The 18,595-nt window shown below is 40.2% G+C and overlaps 1 protein-coding gene across 5 annotated transcripts in view; it reads left to right on the forward strand.

Moving 5' to 3' along the window:
• The window catches only part of bahcc1a (BAH domain and coiled-coil containing 1a), a 73,644-nt gene extending 55,275 nt beyond the window's left edge, over positions 1-18,369 (forward strand). For 4 of the 5 annotated variants that reach the window (XM_014023732.1, XM_014023729.1, XM_014023730.1 and 1 more), the window contains exons 10-28: positions 435-1,391; positions 2,721-2,890; positions 3,091-3,227; positions 3,419-3,532; positions 5,749-5,863; positions 6,177-6,408; positions 6,504-6,698; positions 8,319-8,492; positions 8,613-8,893; positions 9,054-9,134; positions 9,281-9,407; positions 9,513-9,627; positions 10,171-10,246; positions 12,165-12,273; positions 12,623-12,739; positions 13,693-13,854; positions 14,092-15,320; positions 15,458-15,694; positions 15,808-18,369. In XM_014023732.1, coding sequence (XP_013879186.1) covers positions 435-1,391; positions 2,721-2,890; positions 3,091-3,227; positions 3,419-3,532; positions 5,749-5,863; positions 6,177-6,408; positions 6,504-6,698; positions 8,319-8,492; positions 8,613-8,893; positions 9,054-9,134; positions 9,281-9,407; positions 9,513-9,627; positions 10,171-10,246; positions 12,165-12,273; positions 12,623-12,739; positions 13,693-13,854; positions 14,092-15,320; positions 15,458-15,694; positions 15,808-16,017 — 4,838 coding nt within the window. In that variant the 3' untranslated portion in view covers positions 16,018-18,369. The remainder of the gene's footprint in view (positions 1-434; positions 1,392-2,720; positions 2,891-3,090; positions 3,228-3,418; positions 3,533-5,748; positions 5,864-6,176; positions 6,409-6,503; positions 6,699-8,318; positions 8,493-8,612; positions 8,894-9,053; positions 9,135-9,280; positions 9,408-9,512; positions 9,628-10,170; positions 10,247-12,164; positions 12,274-12,622; positions 12,740-13,692; positions 13,855-14,091; positions 15,321-15,457; positions 15,695-15,807) is intronic. The other variant, XM_014023731.1, reaches the window with a different exon arrangement.
• The last annotated feature ends 226 nt before the right edge of the window (positions 18,370-18,595 follow it).

Here is an 18,595-nt window from a genome sequence, read left to right on the forward strand (position 1 = left end):
ACACACACACACACACACACACACACACACACACACACACACACACACACGCTTCAGCAGAGGCCACGCCTCCAGCAAGAATCTCTTCTCTATGCAGCGAGTCCAGACCCTCGTACGATGCAAAGTAAAGGACAAGGGTCTGGTTTTTTCCAGGCTAGTGCTGCCCACCACTGAATGTCAATATGTACCAACATATCATTGTGCAGCACTGCAGGCTCAGTCTTTGCAGTCATGCCATGGAACCATAGAGTGAAAAAAGATTTATTTTATACAAGTTTAGTCTGCAAAAATTTAGGCTTAGGGTATTATTTGAAACTTTTTGGCATAATTTTTTTAAATAAAGGATATAATTTGGGAAATGCTACTTAGAATTATCATAGATCGATTTTATAATGTATTGATTATGATATTAACTAAATACTTTCATTTTTTAGACTTGCCTCCTGGATACACCTACCCACCTATTGCCATGAGCTACAGGAGCGGACCCTCCCAGCAGGATGTTCGACTGGCTGAACCAGCTGACTTGGAGGCAATCCAAGTGGAACCAGCTGAGCATGCCCCCCAGTCTCTTGCCAGTCTAGGGGAGGAGTTAGATTGCCAAGTGGCAGTCATGCCCCTCCCAGGGACACTCCCACTTAAGGAAGTAGAGCCAGAAGAGGAGGAAAGAGTAGCTGAGGGGGGGTTGGAACAGAGGGAGGAGGTAGAGGTCACAGCAGTGACAGTAGCCAACTATGTGCCTGAAGAGGAGGAGGATGCAGTTGACCACAGTTCAGCTGAGGATGAGGATGTTTTAGTTTGCCCACCCACTGAGAGTTCGGCGTGTGAGACGGCCTCCTGTTTGGTTCCCCTTCCAACAGGGGAGACGAATAGGCTGGAAACTGTTGTCACTTTAGAGGAGGAAGACGATGATAAGGCAGCGGGTGGGGACAGTCAGGAGGGGTATGATCAAAATGTCAACATTCCTGGAGAACAAGAGCCAGAGTTGCCTGCCATCATAGAGCTTGACCCAGCTTCTCCTTCTGCCGTGGACTCGCCATGCCTACGCCCAGAGGGAGTGAAGGAAAGTGAGCCCCAGCACGAGAACAAGATAACTCCAGATGATGCCCCAGTGGAATTTCTGTGTCAGTCCCCCKCCTCTGTCTCTGCCTGCAGCCAAAGTGAAGAATCGGTTGCTGTGCCCCACAAGCCTCTTGTGCCATGTTACTGGAGTCTGGAGCTGCTGATTGCTGCTGCTTTTTGCACAGATGTACCCCCTTTTCCCCTGTACCCTCATAGCACGCCATCAACTATGCCAGCCCGATGCACCCCCAACCAGGGTATGGAGCTTCTGAGTGAGCTTGCAGAGTTGGAGCTGCAGCAGATCAAGCACAACTGTGGGAAAAGCCAGGGTGAGACAGCGGGTCTTTACATATCGACATGCACAAAGCATCACATGCAAACAAATTATGGGATTCTTGATATGTTTTGCAATTCTTTCCCTCCATTTCCCGGCTCAGCTAGCCTTTCTTGGTTTGTGTTTTTCCTTGCAGATACTCATCTTTTCAGACTGGTATTAAAAACCTTTGGTAGATGTCCCTAACATGTCCCCAGACAAAATGTTTTCACTCCTGCCTGTGGTTGCCCATCCATAGCATGTTAACAACACTTTATTTGTCCCCTAAAAGGCTGCTCTAAAGATGCAGAGTTCTCAGGAGAAGAAGGAAAAAAAACAGTAAAAGGTTGATTTATTTTTCCATACCTCTCTCTCAGGTCCAGTATGGGAAGTCATTTTAACTGTCTCTCCATCCTGCAGCTGTTTGATTCGCACACGCACACTTAAAATCAAATCGAGGCCCGGCAATTTGTTCCCGTCTCTTCCGAACACAACATGCTATCAAAAGTTGGTGTGCAATCACAAAAGCAGTGCACGTTTTCAGCACCCTGGAGCATTGCCTGGGTAATTAGACCCTATTGTTTAAAGTGCCTTTAAAAGCTTTCTTGCTTTTCAAAGCACCATATGTTTTTTTTCATTCATGCAAAAAGGATGTCTCGTGTTTACCACAGCATCCTAATGCATTTAACTGCTCCCACAAGAGGGTTCTATAAAAAGGGCATCATCTGATGCCAGAGTAAGCGGTGTTGTCTTCATGATGTGATGCTGTTGACAGCTGAAGAAAGTGACACATGCCGTTTTAGAGTCACAACAATAGTCTTTACCAAAACAAGTGCTAAACAAAGTGAGAAGAATCAGTTTTTTTTTATTCATGTTGAGATGTAAGACAGTGTTACTCAGTAAACAGAATGTCATGTTTTTAAGCTGTGATCTGTGTTATTTAGTCTATAGCACAGTCTATTAATGGCAGATAGACAAGATGTCAAACGCAGAGAAACAACATAGTAGGTTCTCAGCCCAGATGGCCACAGATATAGCAGCATCTGGCAAGTTCACATTGATATGACCTCTGTAATTATATGCTTCTGGCACTTTATATTGAATCCAAGTACATAGCTTCCCTGAAACTATTTTTCTTGCCACACTACTTTACAAGATGACTTTGAAAAACACATGCAGGTTTTGAAGCTAAATGCAGACATGTGGCGCTCTTATGCACAGACGTCATCATATCTTTACTTTGATCCATTTAAGCACATAAGGAATGTGGCTGTACTTAAACATGTTTATTGCAAAGTAAGTTATTGTCTTTTTTTTTTTTACATTTTACTTTGTTTCCTGCCAGACGAAGAGCTGCTTCTGTTTGACCTCCAAAGCCTTGCTACCTTGGCCACAGCCCGTGCCTTGGAGTTGGGATCCCAGGAAAGCAGCAGTGCTGGTTCAGAGCGACACTTCCCGGCTCGCAGGATTCTCAATTTGCGCAGAAAGTGCAGCTGGACCCCTCGCAATGAGCCAGTAAGATTCAAACAAACCATGTGCASATATTGATCCTTCAAAATCCAAAGATCCTGCAGTAGTCTAAACTGTCATTGATTGGATATTTAAACCAAACGCCCAGTAAAAGTCAAGTTTGTCTTTGTATATTTTTATATTTTTAAAACCTTTTTTTGTTTTTYATATTAGCTTTTGTAACTTCAAAACTTTGCATGCTCTAGGTGTGCCCAGCCAAAGTTAGCATGGAAACAATGGACGGTCCTGAGCTGGCCATGCGTGTGAAGTTAGCAGAGATACAGCGTCGCTACAAAGAGAAGCAAAAAGAGCTGGCCAAACTTCAAAGGAAGCATGATCATCAGTGAGCATGGCTTTGTTCTTTTTTTACCAAAAGCACCACAATTTTGCTGTCTAAAATGTCCAAACTAATGAAAACAAACTAAAAAAAAATGCTTTTAGTTTCAGAAAGGATTCCTTTCGTTGACCTTCAGGTTCAGATACTATTTTCAAGCTGCCATCTTCTTWTGTGTTTACATCTTCTTGGTTGTGCAGGAAGGAGGAAACTCCTCGCAGCCCTGCACGACGAGGGCCAGGACGGCCGAGGAAGAGGAAACCCACCCTCACCACAGGTCCAGTGTCCTCAACCGAAGGCCAAAGAAAAGTCAAGTGAGTATCAGTCAGTCCATCTCTGCTGGCTTTGCAGGCGAAAGTCAAGTCCTGCGTGATAAGCCTGTCTTTTCCATTGACATGAAAGGCAACCTCACATTGACATAAACAGGAAATAGGAGAACTGATGTGTTTGTTGGTATTTAAGCTTGATCTTTGATCTGCTTGTTACTAAAAAGTCTCTCATTTAAGAAAAATTGGCTGAAATTGTTAAACGTATTTAAGCAGCWAACTATGAGTTTTACTGGACTTGGTTTAAGAGTAAAATAAATCAATCTGTCAGCAGCATTTTGTCAAACCTTTGATTTTTTTTAGGTTTGTCAGTGGACTAAAAACCAGAGGGTTCAAAGAAAAGAAAGATTTACAAACAGGTTTTAATTAGCCCTGTAATCAGGATTTGGAAAGATTTAAGGCACCACATGTTACCTTGTGGCATTTCCGTCCTCTCCATCTTCTGTTCTCACTTGGTTCCTTGCTGKGGTTTCTGGGCAACAGTCCACCGTGTTCCCAGCTGCCCCTCTGCAATGTCACTTCCACTCTGCATCCACCCATTGTAYCATTGCCCCCTCACCAAGCAACCACCGATCAGGTAGTGGATGCTGATGCTGGGTGACAATGACAACCACATGAAAAAGAAGCAGGCAGGGCCACTGCAATGAAGTTCAGAGAACAGGAGGTGGTGCCGTATCTGTACAGGTCAGAATACAATAAACTGCACAAAACTTTAGTTTGTACATTTTTCAGGACAGCCTTTAGTCTGTGGTATGTATGTGTTAAAAAGAATGGCACTAACAATGACTGGTTAGTCTTGCGTTGTGTTCCATGTCAGCRTTCAATAAACGTTTTCACCTGCCACTCTGAACACTCAGTTTTGCTCAGATGGAGGTTAATGGTGGACATCCAAACTATTTACCATCTCTCTTTGTACATTAATTTACCTCAACCAGTGGGCTGCAACCTTTACAATCAAAACAGCCATTTCGACTCCTTGGATCACCAATAAAATATGACCTGAGCCACAAAACATAGTCTAACTGTGACCATCAACTGATGGCCTGGGTGCCACTTTGGGTTTGTTGAAAGCAGGTGACATTATAAAACCAAAAATATATAGCACATTTTAATGTTTATTATTATTTTTACACTTTAGGACAAAAGAGAAGTTAAAAAAATTAAACAAGAAATAGTTGAATAAAACCTACAATGCAGGCATATTTTTGTTTCTAATTCTTATTATGTGGTCTAGTCTTTACTGTAAGWACTTCAAAGGTAACCCTGATGGATTTTAGTTATTGGCCTCTTTGTGTTATTGGTCACATAATTGCAATCAGATTGACAGCAACACTGCTAAAGATAAACTTTTATGTTGTGAGAAAAAAATAATCTCATGTTAGCTTCAGTCAAAACTTCAAAGAGCCGCTGCAGAGAGACCAAAGAGCCACAYGTGGCCCCTGAGCCGCAGGTTGCAGAACCTTGACCTAAACCACTGCAAGYGTATATCTGAGTTCGTAAGATCCATTCAAGCTTCTACAGCTTCTACAGCTGGGTACGGATGCAGCTGTGGAGGCATTGATACAAGCATTGTTTGTTTTTATGTGTGCATTCATTATTCCTATGAGGACTTGGTTACTTTGTAGTATTGCTTTGATTTTATTTTATTTTTTCTTTGCGAGGAAGGGAGGATTACTGCTTCCAAGCAAACTCTACTAATCAGTTCTGTTAATTAGCTACTGTATGCTCAGCCCTCGGAGGCCCCTCCCCCCACACGCAATAAAAGAGGCACTGGGTTAGCCTCTGATGCTGCTCAGAGTAAGGGTAAGATGATGCCATGGTTATATAAAAAGGCAACTTAGGAAGAAACCCATACAACAGAATATAAATGCATCGCCTTCAAAATGTTCACAGTAGCCTTCAATGGGGCAAACACTCCATCTTTTGATGAAGCATTTAAAGCGTCTTATGCTACCCTGCCCTCAAACCATCTAAGGCTCCTTGCTAGAYACAAATTTAAATTGATATAAATTTTTCAAGTGTATGGCTCAGACACTGATCTCTCCTTGTGCCTTTTCTGTTATATGTTAAGAATGTAGAAAAMAAGAGAGATTAGATCCCAAAGGGAGGTGACTCAACTCTGTTTTTATCTTACAGTAAGCTACCTTTCTTTTTTTTCTTTCAAACCACAGTTCTTCTGATAAATGCTTGTTTTTGATTGGCAGGTTGTTGGGGATGGGGCTTGGCTTATCGCCTGAGGACTTAGGAGGGGGCGGAGACACTCAGAGAAGGAGGAAGAGGCTGTCCAGTCAAGGCTTTGAGCATCTCAGCAGTGCACAGGTCAGAGTCCTCTTGTCCTGTTCTCTTTTGTCCTCCGTGCAGCTATAAATGAAAGAGGCCACTCTTTGTTTCTTTGCATTTGATATATTCCTTTGTTGCACACTATTTCTAATTAGGTGCTACCCTCAGGAGTCAAATCCGCTGCTCTCCATATTAATGTCTCTTTCATTGCAGCTTCTACTCTTCTTTTCCCCCCCGTCTCTCCATGTGTATGTGCAAATGAGGGGGCTGACATTCTGGAGCTTTTGTGACTGCTGTAACCGGGAGTGTAACTGGCTTTCTCTGTCTCTCTCATGTCTCTCTGTTGTTGCAGATAAAAGCACAGAGCTGCAAAAAAAGCAGTGTTCACGGCGTGCTGAGCTCCAAGCTAGCTGGTGATGTGGCTCAGCTCAAACAGAAGGCCCAGGTTAAAAGGAATCTCTCAGGAACAGGCTCCAGGGACAAGGAGGGTTCACCTTGCAGCTCCAACCCCAAGCATGGACACAGAAGCCAGGGCGTGGGCAAAGCCGAGTCCAGRCGAGAGTCGGAGGCACAAAGCGATACAGGTGTGCTCTGGCGTTCACTGCACTGATTGTCCTTTTGCCTTATAGCACAATGATTTGTTCTTGGTGAAAGATTCAATATTTGTTTAACTGCTCAGCAGCCAGCGTGGACAGCATTCTTCAAGAAAACTGGACCGGACAGATGGATCATGGAAGCAGAAAAGGGTCCAACACGTCGACACAAGGTTCCTCCCACCAGAGTCAGCCAAAGACAAAACGTCAGCGTGGTCAGAGGCCAGGAACAATAAAGGATAAACAAAGCTCTTCTGCAGAAAGTGACTCGTCTGAGCAAGGTGAGACTAAGACWTGGGTGTGTTACTTACTGGTAAAAGATCTGTGACGCTTTTCATCAAGCAGTGATTTGAAACTGTTGTAAGGAAGAGATGGCAGAGGAATTTAAACTTGAAAAGTAGGGGCTTTAAAAAGCTGAAAAGTTCTCATCAATGGAATTAGCAGCGGATGGAAGAAGAAGTATGATTTCCAAGTCAGGAAACAAACAAACAAAAATAATARTAATAAAAAAACAGATACAGGTTTTAGTCCAATGGTTTCCAAACTTTCAAGCTTTTGATCCATTAAAATAACAATAGCAGAGACCTGTGCCCCCAACTTTTTCATGGTGCTAAACATTGGCATCATATAATTCTGTATTATCTGCTCCCACAAATACCACAGAATTTTACAAAAACAGTTTCTAAGCTTTTAACAGAGTTCAAAATTCAAATATCTAAATGAAGTCTTAATTAATGAAAGGGAAATATTAAAAAATTGACTTATTTTTCAAAGAACCCCACATTGAAATAGTTCTCTAACAATATTGTGTTTTTATTTTTCACTACTGACAACTGAGACCTTTTGTTCCTCATACTCTTTTAGAATAACAATAAAGCTCCTTGATTCTTAAAAAAAAAAAAACCACTGGCATCAGATCAAATAAATGAGCATGGTGACAATGTTCATTACGCAATTTACATCTATGTAAGCTAACCTCACACTTTTTTAACAACGAAGGGGGGAAAATGCTGTTTATAGTCATTTTTAATGTAAATAAAATAAATAAATAAATAAATAAATAAAGACTCAAACTTCATGCTTCAGAAACCTCAGAGCCTCACCTCTGCTTTGGGAACCACTGTTTTAGTTTAATGAAAACATCTCAAAAAGTAAAGTTATACTGAGCTAACTGGCTAACTATAATGTGTTTACTCTTGTGCAAAATAATAGTCATTATTTTAAGAGCTTATCTTTTTTTGCTATAGTTTATTTTTCAGAACAGATTGAAATGCTGCAAAAACTAATGTGTAAATGTTATAGCTCATAAAAACAGGACATGTTTAAAAAAAGAAATATACATGAAAAAGAGTCACAAAAAAGGTTAAACTGTGTGAACTTTGCATAATGGACCTAAAAATCCAGTATTTATTTTTTATTATTTGACCATGGATTTGAAACCAACTAGAGGTGAGTTAAGAGGTGATGATGAATGTCTTGTAACAGACCGGGGTGTTCATGGACACCCAACACCTCAGTGATTGGCCTTGTTGGCCGGTCTGGATTTGATGTACAGCCACAGCTGCGGACACTTGGCTGTGAGAGGCTGTGACAGCCCCGGAGACTAGCAGACTGGGTCAAAGAGCTGCTGCAACAAACACACACAAGCCAGTTCTGACTCGAAGCACACTCACAGCAACATGTAGGGTTCACTCCAGGAAATACCACTGAGGTTAAGCACTTCATGCATCAGCTCCATAACCTGTTAAACTATTTACACAAGTAATAATGAGGTGCCTAGGAAACGACTGAGAGCACTAAAGAACTTTCATTATTAGTAATGACTAAAAGGAAAAAGTTTAATAAGCTGAGATGAAATGGAGTGACTTATTTTGCGTTGTATTGTTTGATTTTACCGTTAGATGATGAAGAAGAGGAAGGCAGCTACGAGACCGATGAAGGTCAAGATTACAAAGCCAGACTTCCCAGAGACATAACTTCAAGTTCCACCATGACGGACCCAAGTCCTTCATCCATCGTAAAACTKGAGGCCAACCAGAAAGCCAGGAACAAAAAACAGAGACAGGAGTTGTATGGTGAGGCTGCCTGTTGATAAGTCAACAAAGCTGCCCTCAATTTACATTTTGTTTTCTGCGCTTTTTACTTTCTGGTAAGTATTATCTAAAATGTTTTTTTTATTCAACTGGACCTTACAGGTTCCCAGATTCTACCTGTAGCTGAGGGAGAAGTCAAAGTCAGGAAGAAACCTACCTGTAGGTTGGGCTTAGCTACTTCGGTCAAAAACCACCAACATCAACGGTCTGAAGGAGCGAGAAGAGCATGTGGACCCCGGTCGAAGGAATCCAAGTGGGGCAACCTCGGTACAAGAGGCACCCGGTACAGGAGGAGCATCGGAATGGCCACCTTCCCAACAACCAGTGAGCGGTTGAAGAGGGCGACACGCAAGAACACCATGTTGAGAGGAACAATAAACAAGGTAGGATTATTAGCACTGAAACTAACYACATACAGTAGCAGGGGTGGTGSCAGAGGGGTGGCTGGGGTGAYCTCTGGCACCTGATTGACCACCCCCAAAAAGTTTGACAAGTGGGTTAGCTTACCTCTCATTCTAGTTATTTTCTTGCTCACTTTACCAGAGGAGAAGCTGCTGGTCAGTTGGAGCCTCGTCTTTRCAGGGTGAGGAGGGAATCAGGGGCCAAAAAAGCAAGGACCAACAGGTAAAACTAATATGTAAACATGGTCATGTGATATTTATTTTAGCTAATGACTAATTTGATGCCTAATCATGCATTTTTTTATGCTTTGGCAATTATTTTTGCTCCAAACTCACATCCATTTGTTTTTCTGCCTGTCCTTTCTGCAGCCGTTTGGACGAGCAGTGAGTCGTCTCCTGGAGAGCTTTGCTGCTGATGAGGGCTTTCAGATGGATGGTAGCAGCTTCTCAGAGGAAGATGAGGACCACAGTCCGTCACACAGGAAAAGCCCCAAATGTAAGAAAAGACCAAATGGGATAGTTCTGTGTCAAAGCATAAAACAAAAGATTGTTTTTGGTAATGTTTGAAATTTTATTTTGGTGTCTGCTCTGTCCTGTTTAGTTCCCAACTGTGTCTTGACCAAAGAACTCTTATGTGATGGACTTAAAGTGCTGATCTCGAAGGAGGATGAGCTTCTTTATGCTGCTAGGGTCCACACTCTGGAGATCCCAGATATGTAAGTGAACAATCAGGATTCTCTTCCAATAGCTTGTAATCTAGTTTAGCTTGTAGATGTGCTGTTATTAGTTAATTACATAGTATATATACACAGCGTATATTGCTGCAGGGCTCTGTACAAAAAAATAAAAATAAAGATAAGTAAGCAGTAGCTATTATTATTATTATTATTATTATTATTATTATTATTATTATTATTATTATTATTATTATTATTATTATTATTATCATTATACATGAAAATTGCAAAGCATCTTTGAATGTCTAGAAAATCCCTATATACAATAGTTCATTATGATTATTRTGTATATRCCATCATCACAGTCTTTTATCTTCCATTGTGTTTTAATATTTCCTTTAAAAAATTCATTCAGAGCTCTTAAATATCAATATCACTCATCTGACTCAGGCAGCAATGCGATGCTATGACAACAAAGTGGGAGTACCACATGACACGAGAAGCAGGTGAGCTCAATACAAGCCTCTGAAAATAACCGTATCTATTTTTTTTTCTCTTTCTGCTCTTTTTTTTATCCTTTAGCTTTAGCGTTGTTATTGATGGTGAAAGAGGAAACCGACCAAGAATATATTCACTGGAGCAACTGTTGAAGCAAGCTGTAAGTTTACCTCACTGCTGTAAAATTCTAGAAAGCTGCCTCCTGTTTGGTCACGCCGGTTCTATTTCTCTTATAAAATTTTAGCCGTTTATAAACTTCTGAGTTAGCTTGGACAGATGGAGAGGACCTATATGTGTGTGTGAGTCACTGAATATTTGTTAAACGAAGCTCAGGATTAACCAACACCTGGATCCATTCAAGGTTTTAAGTTAAAACAGGAAACTTTAACCTTAATAAAAAAGACATTATGGAGCTAAATTAACGTATAAGGAGCTGAAATGTTTTGAAATACAGACTTATTATAATGCATATGCTGTTTACAGTAAAACCAATGTTTACTATAGCAGAAGACATTGAGTAAAAGAATGTTAGTCTTTGTGGGTCTCCTAAAGCTATTTTGTCATACCTACATCTTTTCCAACTGGTAATAGCTTTTCATTATCGCCAAACAGGACAAAGGGCCTAATGTTTGCACACACTGTAGTGTCCAAACAGGATGAGCCTAGAATGAAGAGTAAAGTTTAACCGGCATGTTTGCACTTTGGATCACTCGCATTTGCTCTAATTTAAACAAGGGAAGGCTGTTTAAAAGTCACAGGAACTGTGCAGCAACTTTACCCGACTGGTTTCCTGTTCATGTGTCTCTAGAAGCGGTACAGCATAAAGTATCAGATTGAAACCTTACAGAGTAGAGCATATTTTTGAAACTTTAAGCACATTTTATATGAAAAACTTTGTTCACTTTAAGTCACAGGAAAATCCTCAAAACCTTAAAACAATACGTGAATCTTGTGAGAAAATTTTAAAAAAGCAATTTCACATCAATGTGCAAGTTTTATTGATAACAAAAAGCAGTGTTTATTTTAAAKGGAACATATGCAAAATACACCTTTTTAGCCATTAAAAACATTTTGTTGTGTGCTTGGAGTCTCTATGAGTGCCGAAAAGTTTAATTTAGTTAATTATCAGTAGATTGAAGAAGTGTCCCTGAGCTGATAATTTGTCTTTACAGGAGTGTGTTCTCCTCAACTTAACTGGACTGGTATTATAAAGCACTTACTGCAAAGAAAGTTTCCCTAATGGGACAATAATAAAATGATGATGATGATGATACCTCAGTTTGCATCACAATGTGAAAAATATTAATAAAATTAAGATGNAATTAAGATGATATAAAATAAAGCTGAATCTCTCAACTCACAATTTCTTTTTACAATCTTTTTAATTTTACAAGCATTGTCTTTTTTTACGTTTCAAATGTTATTGTGGCATTTAATAATCAGTGTTCAGTACAAGCTCCCACCCCCACCCAACCCACTTGGTTTACTTTCTGTCTCACCACTAATCTCATTGGCCCATTAAGCTAAACTTGCTCATTTGATCAAAGCAGTACCATAAATCTTTCTCACAGAGTAATTTTCTACCTTTCCTGTTATTTTTACATGTCTCTGGCAACATATATTTTTTTCTAATCTAWACACACATCACACAGCAGCTGCTTCTAATTATACCATACTTCCCTGTTAGCATCTTTAAATTTGTCCAAAAGGTCCCTCACCATGGCAACAGTAAATGAAAGCAACCTGAAAGGGCCCCCAGTGAGCGGCGGATGCTGGGGCTGCCTGCATTGTTGGAGGGAGGATCTGGCAACCTGCAATCACAAGCCCTCCATTCAGACCCTCTTTAGTATTACTCAGCAAGTCAGGATTTACTGCATCATGGCTTCCGCTCTTTTCAGCTCTGACTGGCACATTGGCATGAGATAAGTGCTGCTTGGAAACGTGGCACTGTGGCTGCCCATTCACAATGCTCCATTGCTCTTGCACTGTTTGGATGTCTGTGTGTGAGCATGACTTTGTATGGGCGCATTGTATGCAATCTGTAATGAATCTTAATTATGTTTTGGTYTGGCTTCCAGGTTCTGGATATACGACCAGAGTCCGAGGCTATGCTCAGTGAAGGAACCAGGGTGTGTGCTTATTGGAGCGAGCGTTCACGCTGCCTTTATCCAGGCTACGTTCACAGAGGTGAGTTCAAATCTCCATTCAACCAAGTGCAAACAGTTACTTTTTAGCATAGGTGTAATTTGCAGGGGGGTTCGGGGGGTTATGACCCCCACAATAATTTGATCAAGTCACATTAACAACACCCCCCCCCCCCCCCCAATAAAATGAAACAATTTGCTCAAACACAATAGAAATTATCTGGTTAAGTAGACAGATGCAACTCTCTTGTTGTCTTTAGGTAACTTTAACCTGATTTAAAAATGTATGTCATGCATGTATGTTTAAGCATAATTGCTCAAAGGGTTCTACAGCATAACCCCCCCACCCTTGTTTTTTAGCAAACATAAAACAGCATTTATGTCTCATGCAGGTGGATCATCAGATGAGGGGAAGCCAGGTGGGGTGATGGTTGAGTTCGATGATGGAGACAGAGGGAAAATTTTGCTCCCCAACATCCGACTCCTGCCACCAGGGTACCAGATTCAGTGTAAGTAACTGGGATTGTTATCCTGTCTCTAAACAACTAAAAACTAATAGACTTGTAAGATATTTTGTGACTGATAAACTAAATTTACACACTCTTATATTTTATTTGCATTTTATCGATTGCAATCAGTAAGATAATCAATGAGTCCTAGAGCTTTGAAATGTAAAATGATAACATCTTACGCTGTTGTGAAGATTTATATATATATATATATATATTGTGAAGATATCTTGGTAGGTTGTTGAGCATAAAATATGGTAGGCAAGAATAAGCTTGGCTTCAGCCTATCCCATTTTTTGGTAAATTATGTTTGTTTATTATTTCTGTTTTGTTTGTTTGTTGTTGTTGTTGTTGTTTAATGTTTATTGTGAAGTAATTACCAAAAATAACGTGATTGATTGATTGATTGATTGATTGATTGATTGATTGATTGATTGATTGATTGATTGATTGATTGATTGATTGATTGATTGAAGTTTCTATTTAGTTTTAGTGTTTATTTCTAGAACTTACTTTCTTGTTAAATATGACCTATGACCAGGTTTTCTATAAACATTGTAAAAACACATGATTTGGGTCATTTTGCTCAGGTCTTGAAAATCGGGCAGAAGCTATGAGTGAATGGACCACAGAGCTGTGTTGTAATAAACTTTATTTGGTGGCACGAAGCAAGAAGGGTCCTGGTTTCGATTCCCAGTTCGGACCTGGGATCTTTCTGTGCAGAGTTCGCATGTTCTCCCCCAAAAACGTGTACAATAGGTTGCCTTCAGGCCCAGCCCTCCCATGAAAAAGAGATCTGCGATCTCAACAGGACGTGCCTGGTTAAATTACAGTAAATCATACTGTATGTCTGTGAATAAACGTTCAAAGCTAAGTAATGGACCTGTTTCCTGTGCCTGATTCAGGTTCTCATTGTCCACGTTACTTTCATTCTTATTTCATTTGTCCTAAAGGTGGTGAGTCAACTCCTGCCCTGCTGGTACCGAGTGGAACAACAGCTAAGAAAAGTTCRAGTCTGGAGCAAGTTCCAATCATCGACAGGTCTTCAGACAGACTCAGCTCAACCAGTTCTACAAACAACACTCACAGCCTTACCGTTATCAAAAGAAGGCCAGGTGAGAATTCATCTTGAAAATGAACCTTTTTTTTTTACCAGTTGTAAGATGATGCTCACGATGAGTAAAATATTTCCACAATTTTGTCTTCAATAAAAATGTCTTGATTCTTACAGTTTTCTCTTGATTATACATGTGCATCTGTTTCAGTATGCCTAAAACTGTAGATATAAATCCACTTTTAAACATGAAATATTGCTAAAACATACTGTATATAAAATTTGTTTCACATTCTAGGAAGACCAAAGGGCTCTGGGAAAAAACAAAAGCAACAACAGGCTGAAAATACCAACAAAAGTACTTCAGCTTTCTTGGGTTGGAGTTCAATGGCTAACACTCGGAAAAGATCATCCGACAATCTGTTTCAGTCCAATGGGGCACCAAGGAAGACTCTAAGAGGGAAGGAAGATGCCTTGTTCTTGCTGCCTCAGACCCAGTCAATGGCCTCCCTCCCATCCAAAAGCCTTTTCAGCAGCAGCTCCTTTGAAGTGGATTCCTTTAGAAGCATTGCAAATGGCTACTCCTCCTTTTGTACCCAGGCTACAGGGACAAGTTTGGGTTTATCTCTGGGCTCCAAGAGTGGTATGTATAGTGAGAAGCGTAGGCAAGATGAACTGGTAACATCAAGGAGCAAGAAGTCCGGACAAGAGTTTCTGGTCAAATTAGATCACGAAGGGGTGACATCTCCCAAGACAAAGAACAGCAAGGCTCTGCTGCTGAGAGGCGAATACTCTAGTGTGAGTGGCATGCCCAAGACTGAGGCATACTCTCACCCAGTCCTGTTGGTTAAAGACAACAAAAAGGGAGGTTCCTCTAGAGTGGAGCTTCTCCTGAAAGGGGCCACACCTCAAAGAAAACCCTCCACTTCTCTGCGCCAGGACAAATACGGTGATTTGGGCTTCAGCTCGCACCGAGAGTGTCATACTTCCTATTCGGATCTGGATGATGAAGAGGAAGAGGAGGAAAGGAGGCGGGCTGCACTCGCTACAGCCGCAGGAGGTCTCAGGATGGCTGGACGTTTTCATTCCCGCCTCTCCGTCTCCTCTTCCTCCTCTGGTTCTTCAAGCTCCTCCTCTTCAGGCTCTCTTTCAAGTTCCAGCCTTTGCTCATCTGACAATGATTCATCCTACAGCTCRGACGATGAGGACAGTTCTGCACTGATGCTGCAGAGTTGTCTGTCTTCCCACCAGGGGCTCCTGCAGTCATCTGAACCCTCTACTTCTTCAAGGTCCCAACAGCACTCCTTTGTGGCCAAAGCTGTGGCTGTTTCCAGCGTAAAAGGAGCTGACCAGGGGTCCAACAGTAAATCCTTAAAGAGGAAAGAGTGTATGATTTCCAAACCAAACAAGGAACTAGTGAAAAAACCAAGGATGCTTCCAGATGACGCGTCATATATTCCAAGGCCCAAGATGGCTGCGTTTCTTCCAGGCCGCCAAATGTGGAGATGGTCAGGAAATCCTACGCAGGTGAAAATAGTTCATTCATCCTTTTAATTGCACACATTAAATMACTTCATAAAGATCTCGTTCTGTCATTCCTCAAACCGAGAAATTTCAGTTCTCATRATCAAAGATGGATGGTCAAAATGTCTGGTTTTCCACAGAGACGAGGGCTAAAGGGCAAGGCCCGGAAGCTTTTCTACAAGGCCATAGTRCGAGGCAGAGACACTGTGAGAGTTGGAGATTGTGCTGTGTTTCTCTCGGCTGGACGCCCCAAYCTCCCATACGTGGGCCAAATTGAAAACCTTTGGGAAACTTGGACCTCAAGAATGGTTGTCAAAGTCAAGTGGTTCTATCACCCTGAGGAGACCAAACTAGGCAAGAGGCTTCGAGATGGCAAAGTGAGTTCTTCCATTACATGAGATTTTTCTTCTTTTTTTTGATTACGGTTCTTTTCTTTTTCCATTTGTGATAAATATTATTTTGTGGCTAACCACATCTGTTTCCAATCCAGCATGCCCTTTACCAGTCGTGTCATGAGGATGAGAACGATGTCCAGACAATCTCTCATAAGTGCCGGGTGATGAGCAGGGAGGAATACGAGTGTGTAACTCAGAATCAGAAGCCAAACAGTACCTCCCCAGACCTCTACTACTTGGCTGGGACCTATGACCCCACCACTGGTCAGCTAGTCACTGTTGAAGGGATTTCTATTATGTGCTGAACCATTACAAGAACACTACTGAAGAACTTCTGTGRGGAACGATTCATGACTTTACCCATGACCCTCAGCTTCCTGAATAGAAAATATTCCATGAGTAAGCCTCAAGTACTCATAAACTAAAAGTCAGCTCTGAAACAGAGCAGTCTGTGATTACACACTGGAGTATTTTTGCATCTAATTCTTGTGAAAGTGAAGTGGTTGTCCATAACTGGTTGGTCCTTTCATGAAGAAGAAAAGAACGTCTGGGTCTTCCTGGGCATCACAAACTTCAAATAAGTGGTGTTACCATTCCCTATTTAATCTATTTTATAAAATATTTTTTGTGACTGACATCTTACATGTCTGGCTTCTATCAAATGTCACTGACATGGAGCTGAGATTGCATTTGGTTGTGCAATATGAGGCTCGATTGTCACCGTGGACCAGTTGTTCAAGTGTTAGCCTTGTTTAAATAATTGAAAACTAACAGGGAGGCATGAGGTTGTCTCTAAGCCTTTTTTTCATTCCAGGGAAAGTGTCAACATGTAAAGGGTGTAAAGTAAAAATAAAAATATCTGTAAATATTTTGAAGTTTTCCCAATCAAGCCATACACTTCAGTACCTCTCACCTGTCTTAACTATTCAGGTGTACATTGTACAGTACAATTATTTTATTGTTGTCTTTTGTCTATATGTACATAAAAGCTATTTTATATAGGAATATATTGTATATATGAGATGTATTGTTCCATGTTTGCGATTGATTTATTTTTATATGGGTGTAGATTACATTGTATTGTGTATTTTGTTTTTTCTTCTTTGCTTTGAGAAGTTGAGATTGAAGATGTTAGTGTTGCACTGCGTATGCCCTGCTGAGACAGACCAAGAAAAACAGAGCACAGATGAAGAGGGATAAAGTCTATAACGGGAAAAGACTCGCTTTCTAAGAGAAACGAGTCATCCTGTTACAAAATAGGAGTAAAGTTTTGTTACTATTTGTTAAAGTGTTTTACTTTGCATTTGTGTTTAGCTTATTCTTCAAAAATATATATTTTTATTTATGTACTACGTATCGCCATGGTCATCAACACAAAGCAGATCCTACGGGGCTGCTGTCACGGGTCAACAATGAGTGTACCATTATGACATATTTGTGTGTGATAGGTGCCCTGGAATCACTATAATCAAATCCACGCAAATAAATAAAAGAAGACTGGGTCTTTACATGAAATACATTTAGTGAGCATTGCACTCATCGAGGCATAGTTTAGCACATCATGGCCTACAAAATACCAAAGTGTCTTTAATGTCATTTTTTGTTTCTTTAATTTAAAATGTCCTTAAGCACCTGTGCTTAACTCTGATCAGAAATCACTGGTAACTTATAGATTGCTCGTCCTGCTTTATGTGCATATATTTACCATAGTTCATTGCACAGGCACCTATAGAATTGTTCAGAACAACAATTTGCACCAAAAGGCCACCTAACAATGAAACTATGAAGGTCAAAATACTGAGAAAAGTGAAATGATGAGTACTGACAGTTTGGCAGGAATAATGAAACATTTGTGTCTATTTTGTGCAGTACACCCACGATGCTAACTGTGAAGGACAATCAGATTCGCAAAGTTATAGATAGAGTTGGTTCACGCAATCTAAAAATTACTTATTTAATTTGTGCCAATTACATTTTCTATACTTTTGTCCTGTTTGAAATGCAATTTTGAGTATTTTTTTTCTTTTGTTATTGTTGTTCAACAACTTTTTTTTTGTTTGCCAACCTGTTTTTTATTTATTGTCAAGTTTGCTGTTTTTTTTTTTTCTTTTTTTATGCCAAAAGAGCTTTATGAGAATGTAACATTGTTTTTCTTGGTATGCCGTTGCATTTGCATTCGGGTCTTGTAGAGACCGTTTAGTGAAAAGAAATAAAGCAACACTGGATTCTTCTAATCTGCAAAAAGTGTCTGAACTAATTCTATGCACTTCATTTCATTTTTCTTTACTTGAATTGATCATTTATTTTGGTTCAGTGTATTCTTGCAGAAAATGATGTATATGTAGCGCACATGAATTCAAACTCAAAAATAAAATTGTGCATATGTTGTTAGTAAAACTCAATTTCATCATCATGTAAAAACAAATATATTTTAACACAGTAACAATACAGCATGAAGAAAAAATGGTATATTGCAACCAAAATGGACTATATATCATGATGGAGGTGCTGAAGTGGAAGCAAGTGGAGTATTATAGGGTTTTATAAATGGTGAAATAAACAAATAAAGCAACACAAAATAAGCAGACCAAAAAGGTAAAGTAGCCCTTTAAAGTATAAATCCAGATGTTGCGATAATAAATCTAAAGCATGTCTCATAGTTTGTTTCATTTTTGCTGTTGAGGCTGAACTTTTTTATCCTTTTTAAGTTTTTGATWCGTTTGTTCCTCTGAATGTTGGGGTTACAAAAATAACAAATTTCCCAGGGAAAATAGAAAAACTGCAAAAGCAAAAAATATATATTTCTGTAAATTTGGCTGCATATTTCTGGGAAACACCACACACACACACACACACACACACACACACACACACACACACACA

This window comes from Austrofundulus limnaeus, unplaced genomic scaffold (genome assembly GCF_001266775.1).
Source record: "Austrofundulus limnaeus strain Quisiro unplaced genomic scaffold, Austrofundulus_limnaeus-1.0 Scaffold389, whole genome shotgun sequence".
In the NCBI taxonomy this organism is placed as follows: domain Eukaryota; kingdom Metazoa; phylum Chordata; class Actinopteri; order Cyprinodontiformes; family Rivulidae; genus Austrofundulus; species Austrofundulus limnaeus.